Source organism: Neophocaena asiaeorientalis, unplaced genomic scaffold (assembly GCF_003031525.2).
Source record: "Neophocaena asiaeorientalis asiaeorientalis breed wild unplaced genomic scaffold, Neophocaena_asiaeorientalis_V1.1 scaffold150, whole genome shotgun sequence".
NCBI lineage: Eukaryota > Metazoa > Chordata > Mammalia > Artiodactyla > Phocoenidae > Neophocaena > Neophocaena asiaeorientalis.
The window spans coordinates 5,328,095-5,350,882 of record NW_020176571.1 but is presented as its reverse complement, the minus strand read 5'-3'; the positions used below and the strand labels follow the sequence as shown (position 1 = coordinate 5,350,882).

General features: G+C 50.4%; 1 protein-coding gene and 1 non-coding gene across 2 annotated transcripts in view; one reads left to right on the top strand and one right to left on the bottom strand.

Moving 5' to 3' along the window:
• The window catches only part of ANO2 (anoctamin 2), a 314,636-nt gene that overhangs the window by 67,709 nt on the left and 224,139 nt on the right, over nucleotides 1-22,788 (top strand). Inside the window, exons 4-6 of the mRNA XM_024733224.1 lie at nucleotides 8,175-8,326; nucleotides 11,612-11,666; nucleotides 14,006-14,057. Coding sequence (XP_024588992.1) covers nucleotides 8,175-8,326; nucleotides 11,612-11,666; nucleotides 14,006-14,057 — 259 coding nt within the window. The remainder of the gene's footprint in view (nucleotides 1-8,174; nucleotides 8,327-11,611; nucleotides 11,667-14,005; nucleotides 14,058-22,788) is intronic.
• TRNAG-GCC (transfer RNA glycine (anticodon GCC)) lies at nucleotides 11,068-11,140 on the bottom strand. The gene has a single exon. It is a non-coding gene; the product is annotated as a tRNA-Gly (tRNA).

Here is a 22,788-nt window from a genome sequence, read left to right as displayed (position 1 = left end):
CGGAGCTCCTCGGATCCGGGTTCGGTGCATGCACGTCTGCGCGCATCCCTCCCTCCGCCTGTCCCGTCAGGCGCCAACGGGGCGTGAGAACAGCGGACCTCTTCTGCTGCACCTTTAGCTTCTCTTCCTCATAACTTCTTTAGTCCGGAGGCGCCCACCCCGGTCCAGCTTGCAGAGGCACCTTCCACAGTTTGGCTTCCCTGTGTGTCTGAGCCTTTTGAAATGAAAGGTGAGCAGGTGATCATCTTCAGCTCAGTCAGCCCTCAGTTACCCAGTGACCAGAGGTGCAGAGGAACGCATAGAAACGTTGAAAGGAGAAGACAGTCTGGATTAGTGTCTGTTGGGCCGTGGGGTGTGAGCGGACACACGTGCTCACAGCTGGGCTCGCTCTCCACCCTTACGCCTGGTGCTGCTTTTCCTGCTGACTTTTCCTACGAGTTGCAGAAAGAGGCCCTCTTAGATCACTGCAGATGAGGGACTCATGGATAATGAAGATTATTTTATTAAGGTCGCATATGGTTATTCCCTTCCCTTGATGTTTCGGGGGGGGCGTGTCATTGGATCTCCTAGTGTTTGCGTGACATCGGGTATGCTAGTAAACCTTTCTGTGCCTGTTTCTTTACCTGTAAAATGGGGACAGCCGCCTGTATCTGTCCACGATAGACAATCGCTGCAGCCTCAGTTCCTCGCATCCTGGCAAGGAACATGGTTTCAGTGCAGGAAGGAAACAAATTAGCCCTGAGACCACACTGCCGTGCCCTTCTGGAGGGGAGAGGCTGAGGCAGACGGGGGAAGAAAGAAGAAAAGAAGGCCTTTCGGTAAACCTCTTAGCTTGTGAGAGCGAGGCCAAAGTGGACTTTTATGAGAACCACATTCGAGCCCTGGAATAAAAAATGAGAGCAACATACTTTAAAAATTATTTATGATTTTAAGCACATGAAAGGCGTATCGTGTACCCGGGGAGGGCGTAATGGGGAACAGCTGGTGAACATGTGTCTTGCCGTTTCTGAGGATGTTCCTCGTTCTCCACTGTCCAAGAATAACAGTAATAACGATGCTTCCGCTGATTGTATTAACAATACTAAAGAGGATCGGGGCGCCTTTTGTGGACCCTGCGGAACACGGGGGAAGAGCCAGGCTGCTGAGCTTGGTGGGGGCTGAGAGGGAGCTCCGGCCTTCTGCCTTCTCGGGGACCACGCAGCCCTTCCAGGGATCCGAGGATTAAGAAGAGAGCCTGGATAGGGGAGTCAGGAAACCTGGGTTCTGAGGCCTGGTTTCACCCCCGACACTGGCAGTTCCCTGCCCCTCTGAGTCTCCGTTTCCCTGTCTGTAACGTAGCGAGGCCGACGCTGCTGGGTGGGCCTGGCTTGCCGAGTCCTCTGGACCCTGGTGACGTGGAGCCTGTGGGATTCCAGGGTGAGCGTGCTGCGTGTGGAGGGGTCATCTTCATCGCCATGCGTCTTCAGCTTCTGGCACAATCAACCAGTCACCCCCCAGGCTCGGCACCCGGCACCCAGGAGGTGCCCAGACGTGTCTGTGCTGAGAATCAATGTGTCTTTTTCATTAAACGTCTAAAGCCAAAGAAGGTCACACTCGGATGGTACTTTCAAAGCCATTTACTCAGGTTCTGTCTTTTATGATTTGTGAAGTGGGTCTGGAGCGGGGCTCAGCCTCGGGCTAATTATCCCCCCTGGTGAGCGGACCCCAGGACTCTACCCAACGCCCCTCGAATGGTAAGCTTTCCATCCTGGCCGGTGGGGACAGGGGCTGTTCCCAACCCTTGCAGACGGGTTTTCTCCAGCGTCCGGCAGCTTCCTTGCACCCCGCCGCCCAGTGCTCCAAGAGGACTGCCTGCAGGGTTCTTCACGAAGCTCTCTCCCCTTGGCTGCGCTGTCCTGGGAGCTCTGGTTGCCCTGGTCTCCCCAGACCTACAGCTAAGGCTGCTCAGCCCAGGGAGTGTGTGGGCCTCCACCTGCTTCCCCTTCCTGCCCCTCAGCCCTGGACCTCTCTCTAGGCAGTGAGCTGGAGCGATCCCAGGAGTCACCATTTTCATTTCCTGTCTCTCAGGAACTCATTACTGCTTAATCAATGGCCAGAATCTTGAAAACTGCTTTCTTAGTCTGTTTGGGCTGCTTTGACAAAATACCACAGACTCGGGAGGCGTGTACACAACAGAACTTCTCACAGTTCTTCTGGAGGCTGGAAGTCTGAGATCAGGGTACCAGCCTGGTTGGGCGAGAGCCCCCTTCCTGGTTCGTAGCTGGTACTTTCTCGCTGTGTCCTCACGTGGCGGAAGGGGCTGGGAGCTCTCTGGAGTCTCTTTTATAATGGCACCAATCGCATTCACAGGGGCACCACCCTCATGACCTGATCACCTCTCCCAAAGGCCCCACTGTGCAATAGCCATCACGCTGGGCATCAGGATTCAGGATATGAATTTTGCGGGGACACAAACATTCTGACCAGAGCAACCATTATTTCATGTTTTTTTTTTCCTCTGGGTGTTTTGGTTGGTTCAGGTAGGGTAAATCTGGTCCCTGTTACTCCATCCTAGTGGGAAGTGGAAGTTCCCCAATTCTCTCTTTAGAGATGAAGAATCTGAGAGGGAGAGCCACTTGCCCAGAGTCATACAGCTCGTTAGCGTCAGCAAGGACCAGGACCCAGGTCATTCGCTCCGTAGACATTAGTGTGCCCCTCCCGTGTGCACAGGGCACGCTCCCTGCTCCCCAGATGCCCACTGTCTGTTGAGGAGACAGACGCGTGAACCACAGGTTAGAGATGAGTGTGGCAAACGTTATGACACAGGTATTCGTTCACAGGATGCTAAGGAAGCATGGCAGCAGGCGAGTGGCTAAGGAGGGTTTCCTGGGAAAGCTGGTACTTGAGCCCAGTGGAGGAGAAGGAGGGTAATTCAGGTGGAGAGGGAGGGGAGAAGTTCCAGGAATAGGTATGACACATGCAAAGGCACAGAGGCAGGAAGCAGGTCCTTTGTCCTCCAAGCTTAGCATCCGCGGTAGCGTGCATGGGGCCACCCACCATGTTTGACTGTGGGCATGGGCCGTTGTGTCTGCCTGGGTGTGTGTGTAGGGCCTCCATCAGGGCTGTGGGGTGGAGGTTGCCTTGATGGTTCTGGTGGGACTCTGGCCTTTTGCACCGTTTACATTTTTCCTGGAGGTAAATGATGCTATTTGTAGGGCTTTGGACCCCCCCTCCCCCCATCAGGGAATAGTCAGGATTTATCCTGGTCCCATCCCTGGTCCCTCCAGAAACATGCCACAGGCCCCATTCCCCTTAGCTCGCTTCTCTAGGGAGCTCTGCCAGACCCACTGCTAAGAGGAGGTTCAAGACCAGCTCGGAGGTGCTCAGCTAACCGTCTTCCAGGACAAGGCCCTGGGGCAGGTGCTGGTTGTTAATCCGCATGGATTGAATACAGGCCCTCCTGGCCTCCGCCGGGACTGGGCAACCCCGCGCGCCCTTGCAGCTGGTGCCGACAGGCCGGGAGACCTTTCGGCCGGCCGGTGGCTTTGGGCGGTGGCTTTATTCTCCATCCTGGTTTACTTCTACCAGGGCCTGTTACCTGACGACTGTTCTGTCCCTGGCCTGGGCTTCTGCAGTGGCAGCAAGCGCTGTCATCAGTGCTGGGTCCCCAGAGATTTATCATTCGTTCGTTCGTTTAACCATAGGGGCTGGTTTGACAGCGTCCTGCCTTCGCGGAGATTGTTTGGTGGGGAGGCTGGACATGAATCAAATAGTTATTCAAATAAATGTAAAATCACAACTACGCTAAGTGCTGTGAAGGAGAGGAATTTGGGCCCTCGAAATGCTGTGAAGATGGGGCTTGACCTTGTCTGGAAGCCAGGGAAGACTTCCCCCAGGAAGTCACAATTGAGTGAGAACTCAAGTGTGAACACAGGTTGGTGAGGGGGAGGGAGAAGGCGAAGGGTATAGAGTACTAAAAATGCTGCCCGAGGCTGGTGGCTGCGTGCAGTGAGCAGGGGACCGTGGGGCAAGGAGAAGGTGGAGACTTCTACAGGACCCCCCAGGCTGCGTGGAGAATTTTGGTTTTTATCATAAGAGCAATGGGTGATGGTTGAACACTTTTCCGCAGGGAGGTGACATGATAAGATTTTTGCTTCAGAAACATCACTCTGGCTCCAACGTGGAGACCGAATTAAAGGTGGACAAAAGTGGGGTTGCCAGATAAAATACAGCATGCCTAGTTAAATCCAAAGTTCAAATAAACAATGAATACTTTGTTTAGTATCAACATAAGTATGTCCTAAATACTGCAGCGGACATACTTAATACAAAAAAATTATTGTGGCTCTAGTATAATTTTTTTTATGTGAGTATGCCCTCTGGTTGTCTTTTTTAATGAAAAAATTGTTTCATTAAAAGTTAAAATTTATCGTTTACCTCCAATGCACATGTAACCGGACTTCTTGCATTTTTATTTGTTAAGTCTGGCAGCCCTAAGCAAGAGAGGTGGGAAGCCAGTTATTGCTGTAGCTGAAGCCTCCTTAGACTAGGAAACCAGAGGTGGACATGGGGAGAAGTGGACAAAGGAGAAACACCCTCGGTCGGTCCAAGTCTGTCGTTCCAAGGCATGTAGGATGCAGAGCCAGTCAGCTTCCCTCCTGCTCTGAAACTTGAATTGCCACGCACGTGCCCTTTAAAGACGCATGGTTACGGGTATGGTGAACACGCTGCAGGACACGTGCCCGGTTGGAACCTGCCCTAGATGACCTGTGAGATGTGTTGGGACACGGTGAACGGGTCATCTTTCTGCCCCCGTCCCTCCAGGCCCAAGGATGCCCCAGAGGTGAGCTCTTTGCGTCTAGGTGACCGACGGCAGGAGGGTCAAGAGCTTTATGACAGTAGGGGCAGTAGAGAAAGGTGCACAGTGTTTTTCCCCGATGTTCACTTACGTCGCGGCAGAGGAAGAGTAGAGTGAAGTAGCCAAGGTCGCAGGCTCTGCCACGAGGTTCCGAGGCTCCAGCACATATTATCTGGTTGACACTCTCTGTGTGATCTCGACTGAGATTCTTAACCCCTCTCGTTGTTTTTTTTTTGCGGTACGCGGGCCTCTCACTGCCGTGGCCTCTCTCGTTGCGGAGCACAGGCTCCGGACGCGCAGGCTCAGCGGCCACGGCTCACGGGCCCAGCCGCTCCGCGGCATGCGGGATCTTCCCGGAGCGGGGCACGAACCCGCGTCCCCTGCATCGGCAGGCGGACTCTCAGCCACTGCGCCACCAGGGAAGCCCAACCCCTCTCGGTTTTTAGAGGCACGTCTTTAAGATCAGTACTGATGTACATCAAGCCAGGTGCGTAGGAGATGCTTAGAAATGGTCTGTGCTCCCAGAAGCAAACGGTCCCCTCGGTTCAGAAGGCTGGCTGCTTCTTTGTGCAGAACCCCGCCTGATGAATTTCTTGACTCACAGCTCTGATGTTGTCCTTGTTCACACCCTTCGCTGACTTCCCGTCGCCTCGTGCAGTGGGATCTCCATGCACTGGTCTCCGTGTGCCTTTCTGCCGTGAACCGTCACGATTCCCCCATCAGAACCCGAGCACCAAAGAACCAGTCTGTGAACCCTTCTTAAATCCAGCTTGAACTTTTTTACTTTTTTGGTTGGCTTGGAATGTCTTTGCTGATATCTGTTCGAGCCTGATTCATTAAAAGTATGTATAAGGTGATGTTAATAGAAGTATGATCAAAGAAGATAAAACACGTGTAGAGGCTAAAATCAGTGCCCATCACTAGGGAAGTGACTAAACAAATTAGAACTCGTACCCACTGTGTCATATGGTGCCTTCATGAAGGTAGTTCTACGTGGACTGACTTGGAAAGACACGTACTCGGGATATATTGCTAAACGAGAAAAGCAAATTGTAGAATTATTACCATTGTACCTGTGAAGTATGATCACAGGTGTGTTTGGAAAGGGATTCAGTTACATATAATATGTATGGAGAGAGTCAGTATAAAACATACTCCAAATTCTGAATGGAGATTTCCTATGGAGTGGAGGATGGGTTGGGATTGGTAGTGAAGGGAAGCTGTTAACGTTAGTTAATATACTTTTTGGTTTTGGTCTCTTTTTTTTTGGCCACACCACATGGCATGTGGGATCTTCGTTCCCTGGCCAAGGATTGAGCCCGTGCCCCCCCTGCAGTGGAAGCGTGGAGACTTATCCACTGGACCGTCAGGGAAGTCCCTGGTTTTGGTTTCTTTTTTTTTTTTTTTTTTTGTGGTACGCGGGCCTCTCACTGTTGTGGCCTCTCCCGTTGCGGAGCACAGGCTCCGGACGCGCAGGCCCGGCGGCCATGGCTCACGGGCGCAGCCGCTCCGCGGCATGTGGGATCCTCCCAGACCGGGGCATGAACCCGCGTCCCCTGCATCGGCAGGCGGACTCTCAACCACTGCGCCACCAGGGAAGCCCCTTGGTTTCTTTGTTTACTAGAACTGTGTTAATTTTGTGATTGAAATTAAGTCAAAATGCATAGAGAAGTGTATCAGAAGAAGTAAATAAACTGGGCTTGTGTTTCAGTTGTTAGATTGGGGAGGTTCTCCCCCTTCCCACTGATTATCATTATTTTATTAAAGGACAGAAAAACAGAAGAAGGTTACCTTTCTGTTCAAGTCCCAACAGAAATGCTGCTCTCCTTAGGAAGCACTTTTCTGATTCTTCAGCTGGACGTGCTGTCTCCTTTCTTTGAGCCCTCAAAGCATTTTGAGTGTCTTTTGTGGCATTTATCTCCATCAATATTGCAAGTGTTTTGTCCATGTTTTACAGCCTCTCTAGATTTAAGCATCTTAAGGATATCTTGTTGGAGAACACAGCCGGCTTTCCAGTCGGAGGGTCTGGCTGTGACTCTTATTCTGGTCATCTACTGCAGCAGGACAAATTAGCCCCAGCTTACTCAGTAAGACACAGCCATTTTATTCTGTCCTATGAATTTTTGCTCAGTATCTTGAGCAGAGCTAGACGGGGTGATTCTTCTCCATGTGGTGTTGACTGGGGTCATTTGGTGGTATTCGGCTTGGGGTTGAGCTGGACAGCAATGTCTGTCCAAGAAAGCCTCCCTCACACGCCTGATGCTTGGCAGGGTAGGTGGAAGGTTGGGCTCAACCTCGTCCTTTCCCTGTCTGAGTCCTCTCCGCATGTCTCCTCAGACTTCCTGCAGGCGGCTCAGAGCTTCAAGAGACCAAGGCAGACCAAGGCAGAAGCTGCCCATCTTCTTAAAGGGTGGAACTGGCATAGTGTCCCTTCTGCTGCACTGGGCAGGCAGCCCCAGAGCCCGTCCAGACTTAAGGGGGTGGAAACAGAGATGCCACCTCTTGAATGGAGAAGTTGTGTGGAGAAAAAATCTGTGGCCATTGTTAATCCACCAGAGCTTTGCTATGACAAGTACAGCCTCTGTGTCTCAATGACAACATCTGTAAATTAGAAAGACCAGAAGCTATAGTGTGTGCAGACGTGCTCTGTACGTTACGGAAAACCATAGGTACTATAAATACCAGTGACTATCCTGGTACTGACGCAGTGCTTTACTCGAGGCAGGTACTCACTAGGTGCCTAGTACTTTGAAAGCAGACTCATTTATCAGATGTCTCCTAAGAAGAGCACAAGAGAAGTGATGCTGGATCGTCACATAGGGGCGTGGTCTGCTTGGAGAGTACAGACTTGGGACTGGGTTGACATGAGTTAGATCCAAGCAGTCGCCCAGTTACTATCTGTGTGACCTTTGTTGACTCATCTCACCTTTTTGAGCCTCACTTTCCTCATCATAACAGGAGAGTAATCTTATCTAGCTGGCTGGGTGCAGTGTGCGTTGGAGCTCATTTGAGTAAAGCCCTTAGTATGGTGACGGTCACACAGTAGGTCTTCTGTGATGATATAACAAAGACGTATAGAAAGTCTGCGCTCGTCACCGCGCTCCTCCTTCCCTGCACTGGTCACCTCCATTCGTGCAAGCAGTTGAGGGGGTTCACCACCTTGTGAAAGCAAGGGGAGGAAGGGTAGGACCCTCCTGCTGGCTTCCCCAGTCTCGTCCTCTCCCCAGAGTGTCCCCTACGGGGGGAACCTGAGCCCCCTGCAGCTCTGGCTGTGGGTCCTTCTCCTCTGAGCGTTGGACGCGGCCTCCTCCTCACACCCGTGGCTTTGCCGTCGTAGAGGTACGTGATCAAGTCAGAAGGCAGCATCGCGAAGACGTTCAACGAGATCCTGCAGAAGCTGAGCGCACCCCTGAAGCCCCGAGTGCCCGAGCACAGTAACGACAGGATGAAAAACCTCTCCTACCCGTTCTCCAGGGAGAAAATGTACCTGTGAGTATTGGAACTCTGGAGGTGGGGCTGCGTGGGGGATGGGAAGGGACATCAAGCACCACTTGGGGCCTCAGCTCATGAGCCGAGTGCCCGGGTGCCTGGGAGATGGGGGAGGAAGCCTGCTCTCAGGGTGGAATACTCCGTGTGTCTGCCTTCCCAATCCCTGTCCCTGAGCGAGATGATCGCAGATAGCTCTTGAATGTTCATCCCGTGGCTTCTGGGAAAACCTGCCATTTCAGTCACTTTGCGTGATGGAGAATCAGGGAGCAGACAGCCAGAAACTTTGGGACTCTGTGAGCAAAGTGGTCCGATACCTGTTTACCTTCTGCAGGGAGACCACTCTGGTCTGTTCCCAGTCTAACAGGGTTTCAAGATATTGTGATAATCCAGAGAGATGGTGGATGAAGCTTCTGGACGTCTGTCTTCTCAGCTGCCAGCTCGTGCCCTCACTGACCCAGAGGAGGGGAGGGAATAGGTTTTCTTCTCAGGGATGGCCTTTTGGGAAGCCTTTGGAAGGGGGAGTCGTGGTTGGGAAGTGGGAGATGCAGAAGCCAAGCACGAATTCTGTTTTAGGAGCTAATGATAAAATAAGAAACTATCAAGAGTGGTAAGAGAATCGAGTGAGAGAGGGAAAGGAATGGGCTTGGAAAGGAAGAAAAGATACAGGATCTGTGCTTTTGGAGGAGATGGCATCGATGGGCTGTGTTTCTGCCATTCGTTGGGTGCCATCTCTGCCCACTTTGCCATGTTAGATAACAATTCTGTACACATGCATATGCTCCCTCATTGAGTTTTTACCCCTTAACGATTCTGGTACCAATTCTGGTCACCAGTTCCAATGTGTGTGTGGGTTTTCCCGCACCACCAAGAAATTCTCCGACACCAGCTGGGTGCCCTACAATTCAACTCAGTTCTGACACTGTTTGCCTGGAAATAGCATCGGGTTGCTCAGGCTGAGGGCTCAGTGTCACAAGACTGCCCCGCATTGCAGATGCCTGAGCAAGTCCAGGTTGCGACCTGTGCTTCTGACGGACTGGCTACAAGTCAGAGGTTCTTACGACCCCCTCGTTGTGTTCGACTCATTTGCTAGAGTGGCTCACAGAACTCAGGAAACCAGTTTACTCGCTGGATTACCGGTTTATTATAAAGGATGTTAAAGGATACAGGTCAACAGCCAGGTGAAGAGATACATAAGGCGAGGTCCCAAACAACGGAGCTTCTGTCCTCGTGAGTTTCGGGCTCAGCGTGAAAGCGTTTTGATTCACCAACCCAGAAGCTGTTCAAACTGCATCCTTTTGGATTTTTATGGAGGTTTCATTCCATAGGTGTGATTGATCAAATCATTGGCCATTGGTGATTGATTCAACCTCCAGTCCGGCTCTGCTCCCCCGAAATCAGCGGGTAGGACTGAAAGTTCCAACCCTAACTCCTGGTGGTTTCCCTGGCAACCAGCCTTATCCTTAGCGGCTTTCCAAAAGTCACCTCGTTAACATAAACTCACTGGTGGTTGAAAGGGGCTTGTTAGGAATAACACGACACTCCTGTCACCTTTATGGCTCTGAAGCAATTTCAGGAACTGAGGACAGGAGACCAAATACTATAACAAAAGACGCTCTATGGCTCAGGAAATTCCTAGGGCTTGGGGAGCTGTGAGCACAGGGGTAAAGACCAAAATATATATTTACTATAAATCACAGCGTCACACTCCCATTGTGAAGCGGCCGTCCAGATATAACTATCCCTCTATTATGGAGAGGAAACCAAGGCCCAGGATCTGTCCAAGGTCATGAAAGCTTAAGTGGCTGGACTGGGATTGGCACGTTGACCTCCTGGCCGGCTATTGTTTTTGCACTCTGAGCGTCCTCTATATCCCCTCTTCCTTGGGCCCTGTCTCCACACCGGCGCTGGCATCTGACCGGCCACCTCCCACACGGCTGCATTCACTCAGCCCCTGTGATCCCCAGGCCAGTTCTTCACCCCCAGCCAGAATATGCTCTCCATCCTCTGAGTTTTCACAGCAATGGTCTGCATGTGGCCACGTTCTCCTCTGCATCAGTTGCTTGGAAACACCCCCCGCCCCCATCCCCAGTGGCTGGGCTCCCAGGGGGCCGGGGGCATGGTTCAGGTGTCTGTGTGCCCTCCAGCACAGTGCCCTAAGGACAGTCACACAGGTGTTTTTTTTTTTTAACATCTTTATTGGAGTATAATTGCTTTACAATGGTGTGTTAGTTTCTGCTGTGTAACAAAGTGAATCAGTTATACATAAACATATGTTCCCATATCTCTTCCCTCTTGCATCTCCCTCCCTCCCACCCTCCCTATCCCACCCCTCTAGGCGGTCACAAAGCACCGAGCTGATCTCCCTGTGCTATGCGGCTGCTTCCCACTAGCTATCTACCTTACATTTGGTAGTGTATATATGTCCATGCCACTCTCTCACTTCGTCCCAGCTTCCCCTGCCCCTCCCCGTGTCCTCAAGTCCATTCTCTGCGTCTGCATCTTTATTCCACACAGGTGGTTTTTTGAGTGAAAGGTCAGCATTTGAAGTTTACAGCACACACAGGTCTTGCATAATTGGGAGTTTGGTATCTAATTGCTATGACAACAGTGACAACATTAAATGAAATTTTGAGAAACAGTTATAAGCCCAACATCCTGAAACTGCACTCTTTTCTGTTGTTGAGTTTTGTTTTTCTGTTTTTATTTTTCCCAGCCACGCCGTGCGGCTTGCAGGATCTTAGTTCCCTAACCAGGGATTGAACCTGGGCCCTCGGCAGTGGCAGTGCTGAGTCCTAACCACTGGACCGCCAGGGAGTTCCCCGTTGTTGTGTTTTTCCTCTCTTTGTCCACACACAGGAATCCTTTTTATATACTTTCGTTTTTAAAACTTATCATAGTATCATGTTTTTCTATGGTAGTCTCACTTTTTCTACAGTATTTCTAAAGTTTTCATAATTATAATTTTCAATGGCTATGTGATAATCTATCCTTTAGGTTTTGGAATTGCGTCTTAGCTCCATAATCTTTGTTATAAGTAAGTTTGTAATGAACATTTTAATTCATGGACCTTTTTTTTTTCCGCTGAATTAATTTTCCCAGTGATACATTTCTATGATAAGTTTTCAGAATTACTGGGTCAGAAAGAGTGTAAATGTTGTGAGTGTGTGTGTGTGGCTTACACATCTTGCTATGTTGCTTTCTAGAGGTTTGCTCTGGGCCTGGGGTGACAGTAGTCCCAGGACAAGGATAATGAAATGAATTGACCTGCTTTCTTGGTGTCGCCAGGTACAACATACAGGACGAGGACACCTTCTTTGATAATGCTACCCGTAGCCGCATTGTAAGTAAACCAGTTAACCAGGTGCTTAACCAGGTGTGGTGGGCTCGGGTGGGGGAGAGGAAGCCTGAGTCCCCTTTGGCAGGGCATCTCTTGCCCTCCCTGCTGCCTCCCATCATCCTTTGCTTGGAGTTGCCTAGCAACTGGAAGGAGCGTCCAGGAGCTTCCCAATCCCAGTATCGAAATAGCCAACAACTCTTCTCACTCTTGGCTTGAGACGGGGGTCTCCTCTTTGTGGTTCTCCACCCAGGCCCTTCTTGGAATCACAAAAGCAGGGAATGTCAGGGCTGGGGGGGACTTTCAGCTAGTCAGGTGACCCCCTTGCTTGACTGTTGAGGAAACTGAGGCTCTGAGATGCAATGAATTGAAAAAAAGTTCAGGCAGATCGTTTTGTGTCCAAATGAGGGCTCATTGCTGGGCTGCTGAGTTTCTTTCTTTCATTCCCAAAGAAGTCCTGCACGTTGCTGTCACGGGGAATGCTAGAGCTGGGCAGTTTGTCCAAGGACAAAATTACCAGCCCGTTCAATAGGAAGCCAGCATTTGTGACTGTAGCCATTCTTCTACTGTCTTCTTGCCTTTTGCAGTCAAGGTTTTGGATTTTGCAGGATGGTTGATTCCACTGAAAATCTGCATAGGGCCTGGGCCCTGCGGCCCCAGTCTGAGCTGTAGGGCATCTCTGTTCACTGATCCATTTATCCCCTCCACCCCTGGAGAGCACCCAGCCTATGGACAGAAGAAGGGAGAGAAAAAGGGGCCCAAGGAACGCTGGTCACTTAGGCCACAGTGGAAACATGGCAGTGTGTTTCCCTTGATCCCTAGGAAAGAACTTAAGTTTCAACAGGAGGAGGAATAAGCGTTAGATACCTAGAGGACTTCCAAGTCAGCAGGGTGATGAGAAGGGTAAGAAGGGGCAGGTGATTGGAGGAAGATACAGAACATTTCCAAGTCACGCTGAAAACACGGCCCTGACTCTTTGCTTGTAGGATGGGCAAGAAAACACCTCAGATCCCTTGGCCTAGTGCTCTAGGAAGATTTAACACGGGCATACGATTTCTTTTATCTTCCTACAGAAAAAAGCATAAGCTTCCCATTGTTCTAGTTGATGCTGTTACAAGCTGTAAGTCTCCCCACAGCTTGGGTCCCACGACTGGGGGGGACGTTATAGGGCACTGTGGAAATTACCCGATAATTGCAAAGTGCTTGTAGAATGATAGGCTGCCACATAGATGCTGTTCCTAATTATTATTGCAGTTGGATACTGCACTGCATTAGAAGTGAATTAAACATTCTTGGGCCCCATTCTGCTGGAAGTTATTTATTTACCACTCCCTGTAGGTCTGTGGCTGGAACGTGGGAGTGTGAATGATGATGGAGTAACACATCTTTTCTCGTTCTGGAAGCTTCTTCCTTCCCCTCCTGCCCTTTTCCCAGTCCACCGCACATTGTGACGGGGGGAGAAAAGGGCCTTGGGTTTTGTCCTGGGGTCTGCTCCGCCCTGGGCCTTGGTCTGAGGACCTCACCTGCACCTCCCAGTGCACCCTTTCCCGTGGGCGTCTGGACAGCCCAGCTGTCTGTCCCAACGCCGACTTCCTTCCTGGAGCCGGGAGCAGGCTTGAGACCCCTTGGAGGGCACTAGTTGGCCTGCAGGTTTACTCTGCCCTGGGTCCCTGCTTCCTTGGCCGGGGTGCTCTCGGCACCCCGCCCTCCTGAGTGAGCGACGGGGTCCCTGCAGGCCCCGCAGTCGGGGCTGTTGACCTGTTGATGGCACAGCGGTCACGGAGCAGCAGCCTGCCGTGTGCCCAGGATGCACTGTGACACCTGGAGTCTTGAGGATGGGTGGGACCTGCTCTGACTGGGGAGGCGTGATAAGGACTTGGGGGAAAAGCAAAGAGGTGATAGCACCAAGGACCAAGATGTAGGTGGCCCTCTTCTAGTTGCCAAAGCGCTTTCATGGGTCCCCAATGGAGCTCTGAGGGACAGCTCCATTGCAGGGGGGCCCGCGGGCCCTCAGGACCTGCAGGGAGCTCGCTCAGGACCCCTCAGCGGCAGGGCACCGTTGGGGCTGGCGGGGCGGGCACGCCCCCCCTTGCCTTCCCTCCTGGCTTCCTCCTGGGCCCTCCAGAGGGATGTGAGTCTGGGCTTCCCTTCCCTCCTGTAACTGCAGTCAATTTACAGGCTTTTCTTTATTTTGCGGGGCGGGGTGGCAAACGGGGTGTGTGTGCGTGAGGTTAGATGCTTTGTTGGAACGTCCGTGAGCTTGGCACGTGCCTGCCCATCCCCCCCCGGGCTGGGGACGCACCACGTGGCCCAGATGCTCATGGCCTAACTGTCATCTCTTTTAGGTACACGAGATCCTGAAGCGCACCACCTGCTCTCGAGCCAACAACATGATGGGTGAGGACCCTCCCACCGGGGGCCGTGCTGACAGGGGCTGGGGGGCCAGGGAGACTGAGAACAAGACAAACAGACGCCCGCATGGAGGGGATGCCCTGCCTGCCCGCATTTCTCATGGGGCTGGGGCTGCCCCCTGAGCTTCACCCCGGGTCTCTGTCCTTCCTCTCCTTTCCTTGGATCCTTGCTGACACCTTTCACTTGGTACCGAAAATTCATCTCCTCTCCCTTCACAGTCTCCATAAGGTTTTAATAACCACCCAAATCATGGCAGCTTTTATTTTTTCTTTTTCGGTACGCGGGCCTCTCACTGCTGTGGCCTCTCCCGTTGCGGAGCACAGCCTCCAGACGCGCAGGCTCAGCGGCCATGGCTCACGGGCCCAACCGCTCCGCGGCATGTGGGATCTTCCCGGACCGAGGCACGAACCCGCGTCCCCTGCATCGGCAGGTGGACTCCCAACCACTGCGCCGCCAGGGAAGCCCAGGGCGGCTTTTAATTCGTTTGATTTTAAGAAGAAAGGCATCTTAGAGGCCTTTTAGTCCAAGCCCCTCACTTGAGGTCAGAGAAACTGACTCCCAGAGAGGGTGAATTAGTCTGACGGTACCTCTTCTGAGTTCAGCACCCTTGTCACCACTAAACCTGTCTGGCTAAACCTGTTTGCCTTGTGGTTTGGTTTTTGAACCTGGGGGTGTTTGTGTTTGAAGCAGGACCCTCAGTGTTTGGGAGCTTGCAGTATAAGGCAGGCGGTCCGGATGCTGACGGGTGGTGGAGGGGACACAGGCGGGGGGACACGCAGAGCTTAGGTCCACGCGCGGCGTCCCGTCCACACGGTCCCCCTGCAGGTGGAATGCTCTTTCCAAAGGGGCTGCTGTCACTCATCGCTCAGAACATCCCCTGGGCTGACAAACCTTGGGCTTTTGAGGCAGCTTTTAGGTGAAAAGAGTCACTTAGAGGCAAGTCTAGGGAATAAAGTAGGCCGTCAAGCTGAGGAGCAATAACCGCGATGGCAGTAATGATAGCTGACGTTGGAGAGTTTATGTGGGGTCCGTGTGCTGCCGGAGGACTGAGGGAAGGGCTTGAAGAGGGAATCAGAGCAGGTGCTGTGTAGTGACAGTATCATTAGAGCAGTGTGGGACCTCTCAAGGGGGCGACTGTATGTGACTCTGCTCTGATGTATTCATGTCACGACAAAATTCTAAATACCACTCCAGTGTTAAAAAATCAGATCTTCTGTATGGTGGTGTTTGTCTGGAGCTGATGAGACGAGACTCTGAGTGAGGAGATGCACTGGCCCCTCAGTCCCATGGGATGGACCGAAGCCCTCACTTTGAGCACTTGTAACCGAGGACCACCAGAGGCCTCAAGGGGTCTGAGGATGTAGTTTGTATTTTCCCATGGCCTCTGTCAAAGTTCTGGAATTTACCCTCACTTCTAGTCCAGTTCACTCCTCGGTTCCAGTAATCTGCCTTTTATTCACTCACACCCTCTTTGGTTGGACCAAAACTGCTCCCTCGGGTGTCACAGGTGACTGCGTCCTGCCCGCGTTGCACGGCTTTTTCCTCCGTCTTCGTCTTCCTGTGTCCTTCCAGACCCTGTCACTGTACCCACGGAGGATCCTGCTTCTCCTTCCTGGACCACACTTGCTTTGCTTTCTCTTCCTCCTCCCCCATTTTCAAGGTTGTCTTCTCCACGTTCCCTTGGCCTCCTGACTCTCACTTTGCACAGAAGACGTGCAGCTGTGAATTTCTGTTTCCCACTTCTCTCCCCCATGTCACACCAGCCTTTCCAGCGGCCGGCTGGATACCTCCACTGAGATATTCCCAGAACCTTGAAATCAACGTCTGGCTGTGCCCATTTCCATCTCATTCCTCTCTCACCCTGTCCATCTCTCCTGCCTTTCTTCCTGTTAATGTGACTGCTGCCCTCTCTGGTTTCATTCCTGCTGCTCCCTTTGCTGGGATGTCCTTCCCCACGTCTCACCCGGGCCCACCCCCAGACTGAATACCTCTGTCCCCCAGGTTCTCCCTTTATGCCCTCTCCTCGGAACTCCCATCAAGTTTGATGTCTTTCTTGGTGATTATCTGTGTCCATAGCTTAGACCCCCGAGACAGTCCTTGAGATGTGTCTGGATCATCTTTTATCCCCCAGTGCACTTGGCTGGCTGCCCTGCATGTTCTACTCAGTCAACTTGCTTTAGTGAATTAATTAAACGTGGTCAGCCGGCTAGTGTCATAGCAGTAGCTGGTGAGTTCCCTGTGTTTGTGGACAAATTTCTCTCCAACCCAGTTTTCCCTTTTAGGCAAGAATTACGTGTCTTGCAGAGTTTTTGTAAAGATTAAACGAGAAACTGTTAGTTTGTTTTGTAAACTGGGAAGTCCTTAAAAACTAAAGTTTGTTTTGAGGGACAGCCTCCAGATTGTTGAAAAGCCATTAGAGACCCTCTGCTTTAAGACAGCAGTTTTTTTTCCCTTTGAGGATCTGTTTGTTTGTTTGTTTGTTTTCTGATGTCACAAAGTCAGACATCTTAAGGATTTTGTTGTTGAGTAGTTTTCAAAAATTTCTTTCTTTTTTGACATTCAGAAAACATAATATTGAGCACCTGCTATGTGTCAAATGATGTTCTAGAAACTGAGAGATGGCGGGATGAATTTGACCTACTTTCTGTTCTTGCGGGGCTCTTAGTTTAGCCACGTGGACAGACACGTAAACAGGTAATTATGAGATAATCTGGCAGGTGTGCTATTAGAAGTGTACAGAGGGCAAGGGGAGCACAGATTGAGAACAGCCAACTCCCATGGATGCATCTAAATATCATCATAAGTTATCCAGTGTCAGCTTCATGACTCCCCAGGAAGGTAGGTGTGTCAGGAATGATCATCTCCAGTTACCGAGGTGCACAGACAGGAGGGGTGTCTTCTCCAGAGCCGCATACTGAGACACTGTTAGAACTGGGTCTAGAACCTGGGTTCCCTCCTCCGAGCCTATTCCTCTGCCTTTGGGATGCAGGGAACTCAGCGTGGCGTTTGGCTGAGTCTTTATGGGCTGTTGGTTCCACGGTAGTTGCTGATGGTTTACTAGCTCCTAACAAGGGACTGGACTCTGCTTCCCAGGAGAGGCGAACGCTGAAGGCCGATTCTCAGGTTCTTTGACTTCCGCCTGGGAAAATACAGCAGTACCCTTTAAGCTTTTTGGCCAACTCACCATCTTACTTAGAAGATCAGAAAGAATGAGGAATGTGGTAACATTGTGAGGCCTGAGGATAATACGGACCTTTGAGCCATGGGTAACTTTTGATTTTATTGCCCTTCTCTCTGGTTTTATGGAGAAACACACATGGGCTGAGAATTGGCTTAGATTTCCTCCAGAGGAGGGTTGCCTCATAAAAATAAAAGAAAAAGGAAGAACAGGACTGTGTGCAGAATTGTTTTCCAAGGCATTTTCATTGATCCTTCAGCCCTGGAATTGCCTTTTATGTGGTCGTTACTTTTGTGACCAGTTTACAAAGCTTGACTCCCTTTCTCATCGTCCTCAATTACAGTGGAAATTAGAAGATGGAAAAGATGATAAAGATCAGAAATAGAAGATGGAAAAATACAACTAAAGATAGTAATAATTCCGAATCACTCCCGTTCATCTGGTATTGTCACCGTCCTCTGTGTAGAAAATACACTGTTTTGAATGCCTACTTTGTAAGGCACTATGCTGCATATACAAGATGTATGTATTGATTTATTTATAGTCCCGTCTTGTTCCACAAAATTTCTGAGGTGACTTACAAGGAAAACAATAAAATAGCATAATATAAATAATAAAGAAATAAGAAACAGGAAAAACACAAATGAAAATATACTGTTGAAACTAGGAGGAAAAAATAGGCTACAGGGCTTCCCAAAAAAAAAAAAAAAAAAAAATAGACTACAGATATGCAAACCATACGGCCCTCTAGCTTTTGCAGTTGGGCTGCAAATTTGACCTTGAACCGAAGTGAGAGGGGAATACAGTCAGTGGTGTAGCACTTCATGTCCTCAGCAATATCTTCTTATATAGAAATTTTTCTAAAGTCTCTCTGAAATTCCCTGCTTTCTTACATAGAATATATCAACATAGGGTCTCTCTATAAAGGCATCCGTAAGCTTTTCTGTAGCATTCAGGATTATCCTTGAGAATATAAGGTTATTCAAGTTTCCTCAAGGATTACCTAAGTATTATTAGGGCTGTTTGCCCCACAGTCTCTGATGTTTTTGAATTCTTGACTCTGGTGACCTCCCTCCCTGAGTTTTGCTATTTCACGGTTTGCCGTGCTATTTAGGACACAGAAAAACAAACTCCTTAGAATTTGGGGTAAAGAGAGAGCGAAAAGGCATTGCAGAAGGATCTGGAGGATTCTGCCGTGGCTAGGTACGTAACCTTAGGGAGTCGGTTGCCTGAGATTGAGATACTTTTTCTTCTGGGTTCTCTGTTGTGAGAGCTGAGATAACCAGATAAGAGATCTCTGTACACATGAGGTCCTCCTGTAACCAAGATAGCGAGGACCCCTTGCATGTGTGTCATAGTGTGCTTTGCAAAGCACTTTCATACGCTTCAGTCTCCTCTGATCCTTTAACTCCCGTGCGGAGCAGGTTCAGCGGATATTAGATATTAACCACTTTCCCAACAGAGAGATTGACTTCGAGCCCAAGGTTAGAGATTTGGAGCCGACGGAAACCTGAGTTTCTTGACTCTTCTTCAGTGCTCTTGTAAATTAATCAGTTAATAAACGGGTGAAGTTATTGGGAAAGGTTTTCCAGCGAAGGTGGAAGCTGAGGTCTTCCCACTGTGACATCCATTCATTCAACAAATATTTATTCGTATTCTACGTATCATTCATGTTCTAGAACTGGGGACTAGAGTAGGGACTCAAGACAGACACAGATCCCTGCCTTTACGGAGCTCACATTTGAGTGGCATTTGAGAAGAACAAATAAGCCACGTGGCTGTCTAGCGAGAGAGATGCATGCAGGGAAAGCAAATGATACAAAAGACAGAAAGGGAACCACTCCAGAGAATCAGCTTAGGGTCCCAACAGGAGCAAATGACACACTCACATGACCACCATTCAGGGCAGGAATATCAACAGAGAGACCATTTACAGAGGTACGGCCTGGCAGTTGGGGATGCCAGGTAGCATCGTGACCCGGAATTAGCGGGAGAGCTGTTACCCTTCTGTGTACGTGGTTCCCTGGGCTCTACAGTAGGAGCTTGTTGTTTATCCATCCTGTATATACTAGTTTGCACCGCTAGTCCCAAACTGCATTTTTAACCCGCTCCCCAGGTGACTCTTAGGGACTCTAAAGGTAGACAGCGATGTGAGAGCATTTTTAACCCGCTCCCCAGGTGACTCTTAGGGACTCTAAAGGTAGACAGCGATGTGAGAGCATTTTTAACCCGCTCCCCAGGTGACTCTTAGGGACTCTAAAGGTAGACAGCGATGTGAGAGCATTTTAAACCCGCTCCCCAGGTGACTCTTACGGACTCTAAAGGTAGACAGCGATGTGAGAGCATTTTTAACCCGCTCCCCAGGTGACTCTTACGGACTCTAAAGGTAGACAGCGATGTTAGAGCATTTATAACCCGCTCCGCAGGTGACTCTTAGGGACTCTAAAGGTAGACAGCGATGTGAGTGCAGGATGGGGTGCCACAGGCTTCTTGCCCTGCCTGCGTTTGGGAGTGGGAAGGGTAGTCCACGTGCTGGCCTTCTGGGCATCTGAATGTCACTTCCCCGAAGTCCTCGAACGAAACCAAGTCTGCTCTGTGAAGGACTTAATCTTTGCTGTGGTCTTTCTAACATTTGCTATACGGACGTTCGCCATTTGGTCCCTTTCAGTGTCCTAGCCAGCAGTAGGGTCTCTTGGACTTCCTGTCGCCTTTTTTTCTTTTCTTTACTTTTTTTCTTCTTTGGTGAAAGGAGGGGCAGCAGGATAAAAATTAGCAGAACGAAGGCAAAGGAAGGGGAGCTGACCTTGAAAAAGGATCGGCATTTGGTGACTGTCTAACTTTTAATTTGGGGGGTTTCTTCTGTAACCTCCCCAAGAGCCAGCTTGCCCTTTCCCTTTTATGTACCTGGGCAGTGAGGGATGCTGGGCTGATGCACAAACCATGTCCAGAGCCTGGAAGTACTTGTGAGTTTGGGATCCACAGGGTGGTGGTAGTCTGTGAGTCATCACGAGCTTGGCTAATCAACATAACGTCAGGTCAGCGGTCGGGTTCAGGACCGTGCCAGTTCACCCCGTTCTGGAATGCCTTTCAAGTGCACTTTACCTTGGAAAGAAGCCCAAGCTTCCTTGACTGACGCCTCTCCTGTTCCTTCGTATGAAAGTTGTTGCCTTTTCACGGACAGAAAATTACAGCTTGATGGAGCTACATTTTCATAGATATTTCGGTGTCAGAGCCTTTAAACAAACGTATGCTTTGGGCATCTCCCCTCCCTACTCAGGAGACGATGTCTTAATTATTTTGACCGAAGCCAGACCGTGTTGTGTGGTGTAAACATCTGGTTTATCATTCATCCAGCTGAACTGGTTTATATTTTGTTAGAAGAAAAGGCTTGGGATTAAAGGCATTTAAGTAATTAAGCACATGTCAAGACAATTTGGTGATGGGTAAATATAGTCTCTGTTCAATGCACTGTCTGGGGTCTCTGGTTTAGATTTACGTCCGGCTGGAATACAGGGATGAAAGCAGAATGCAGACTGGGCCCTGTTCTGGGGGGAATCAAAACCGAATGAGTTTTCAGGAGTTGAGCATCATCTCTCTAGGTACCTGTCCTGGTGTTTGGCCTGGAGGGGCAGAGCTGCAGTCCCTATCACTCGGCGGCACTTGGAGATTTCATGAGATTCTCACCTTGGGAGGCGGACCAGAAACTGTGCTTTGGGTCAGCCTTTGTGTCCAGGAAACCAGAGGTGTCTTGGAAGCTAAATGCGAAGCCTTAGGTTTTATATTCTGAGGGTGTTTTCAGGTAACAGTCCCAGGGCCTGGGCCCACCCTGCTCTGGTCCTTGACCCTGACCCCGGATTTGCAGAGGCCCAGTGTTGCTGGGCTTGGCAGAATCAGCAGAGCTGTGGCCAGTGCTGGGCAGAGAGAAAATGTGAGCCTTTTCCCTGGGGAATTGTGGTTCTAAGCAACAGGTGTGAAGTACCCGGTGACCTGAAGGGACTTTGGGGATCAGTAAAGAAGTCCTCGGTGGGCCATGCTTTGTTTGGGCCGAGGCACTGCTTCTCTTTGGGGCGAGAGGGGAAGGAAAATGTTCTCAGTGCTTTTTCCTTCTGGCTGGCTCCCCTTCTGGGAGTAGGAGGACAAAAGATTGGGTCTCAGATCTCTCTCCCTGGGTCTAGAGCGGAGAGGAAGGACTTTGGAAGTCATCCTGAAGAAGAAAGCTTTGCCGTTATGGCCAGATGGAGGATGCATGATGGAACCAATTAGCCCTTTTTGCTGAAAAGAAAGGAAAAATTCAGAATTTCAATTTTCAAAGCAGAGACTCTTTGTTTTTGTTTTTTTTAAAGTTTGATTATTTTCTTCTTTCACACTGATTTCCATGCTTGTTTAGGGGTAGAATCTTGGTGTCTGAAGTCTGTGGCTGAGAGGCCAAAGCAGTTCCCATTCTTGGGTGAAGTTGTAGATAAACAGTTACTTTTCAACTTGCCTCTCCCCCTCCCCATTCCTCTTCCTTTCGTGTACCATCCGCTCCCTCTGCCCAGCAGCCACTGACGGAATGGCCCATAAGATACCACCTGAAGAGGGGGAGGTACACAGCCATGGGGCAGAGACACAGTCAATGACAGCATCTTGAAGCTCTGGCTATCTGGTTTAGGACAGTTCAGGTTTGATGACCTGAGTCGTCTTGGTTCCTCTCTTACGAAGCAGACTAGTCAACCAGAGTTTAAGTTTCCTGCACCAGCATGGGTTGCCAAAGAAAATTGGAGTAGCGGGTAAGTAGATGCCCGTGATACATGGGAAGAGATGCTGCGATCACTTTCGCCATAGGGCTGCTTACTCTTTTGGGTAACAACCGTTATCCCTTCTGTGTTCCCAGCAGTGAGGCGGGAGCCCTGGGAGACTCCAGTGAGAGGGGCGTGCTCCCTGCCTCAGGTACCTTGCAGGCCTTTGGAGGGCAGCAAACAAGGCGTGGACAACATTCTAGAAGTGAAACTGACATTCAGTGCCAAGGAACTTTATTTCAGATGAGACGTAGGGTGCATAGCTTTAGACCTCCGACGATTCGAGATCTTTTTTGAAGCTCTGGTGGCAAGACCCAGGAGTTCAGGTTGTCGGCCCAGTGCTGTCAGACGCTGGGCTACTCTAAGCAAAGCTGAGAATTAGCAGGGGAGCTCCACACCTGCTGAACTTTTCCACGCAGTTTGGCGACTGTCTTCAGGGTATATGCTGCCGCCTTGGCAACCAGGGGGTGGGTATGGGTGCAGGGATTGGGTTGGGTAGGGCGTGGGGTGCGGTCTAGCTGGAGCCCTGCCCGCCTGTGATGCTTCAGCCTGTATCCATGTCGACAGCTTTGAACCACCCCCCGCCCCCTCCCGGCTTGGGATCCCTCCCCTTGATGATTGTAGGGTGGCTTCACATTGCTGTGCTTATGGCTCTTGAACTGATTAATGATGCTCAGAGTGAAATTGTAGTCCTCGGAGGAAGACGAGTCTGCAGCTCCTTCAGCCCCAGGGTGCCTCTCCCCAACCCTTAACTCCCTAT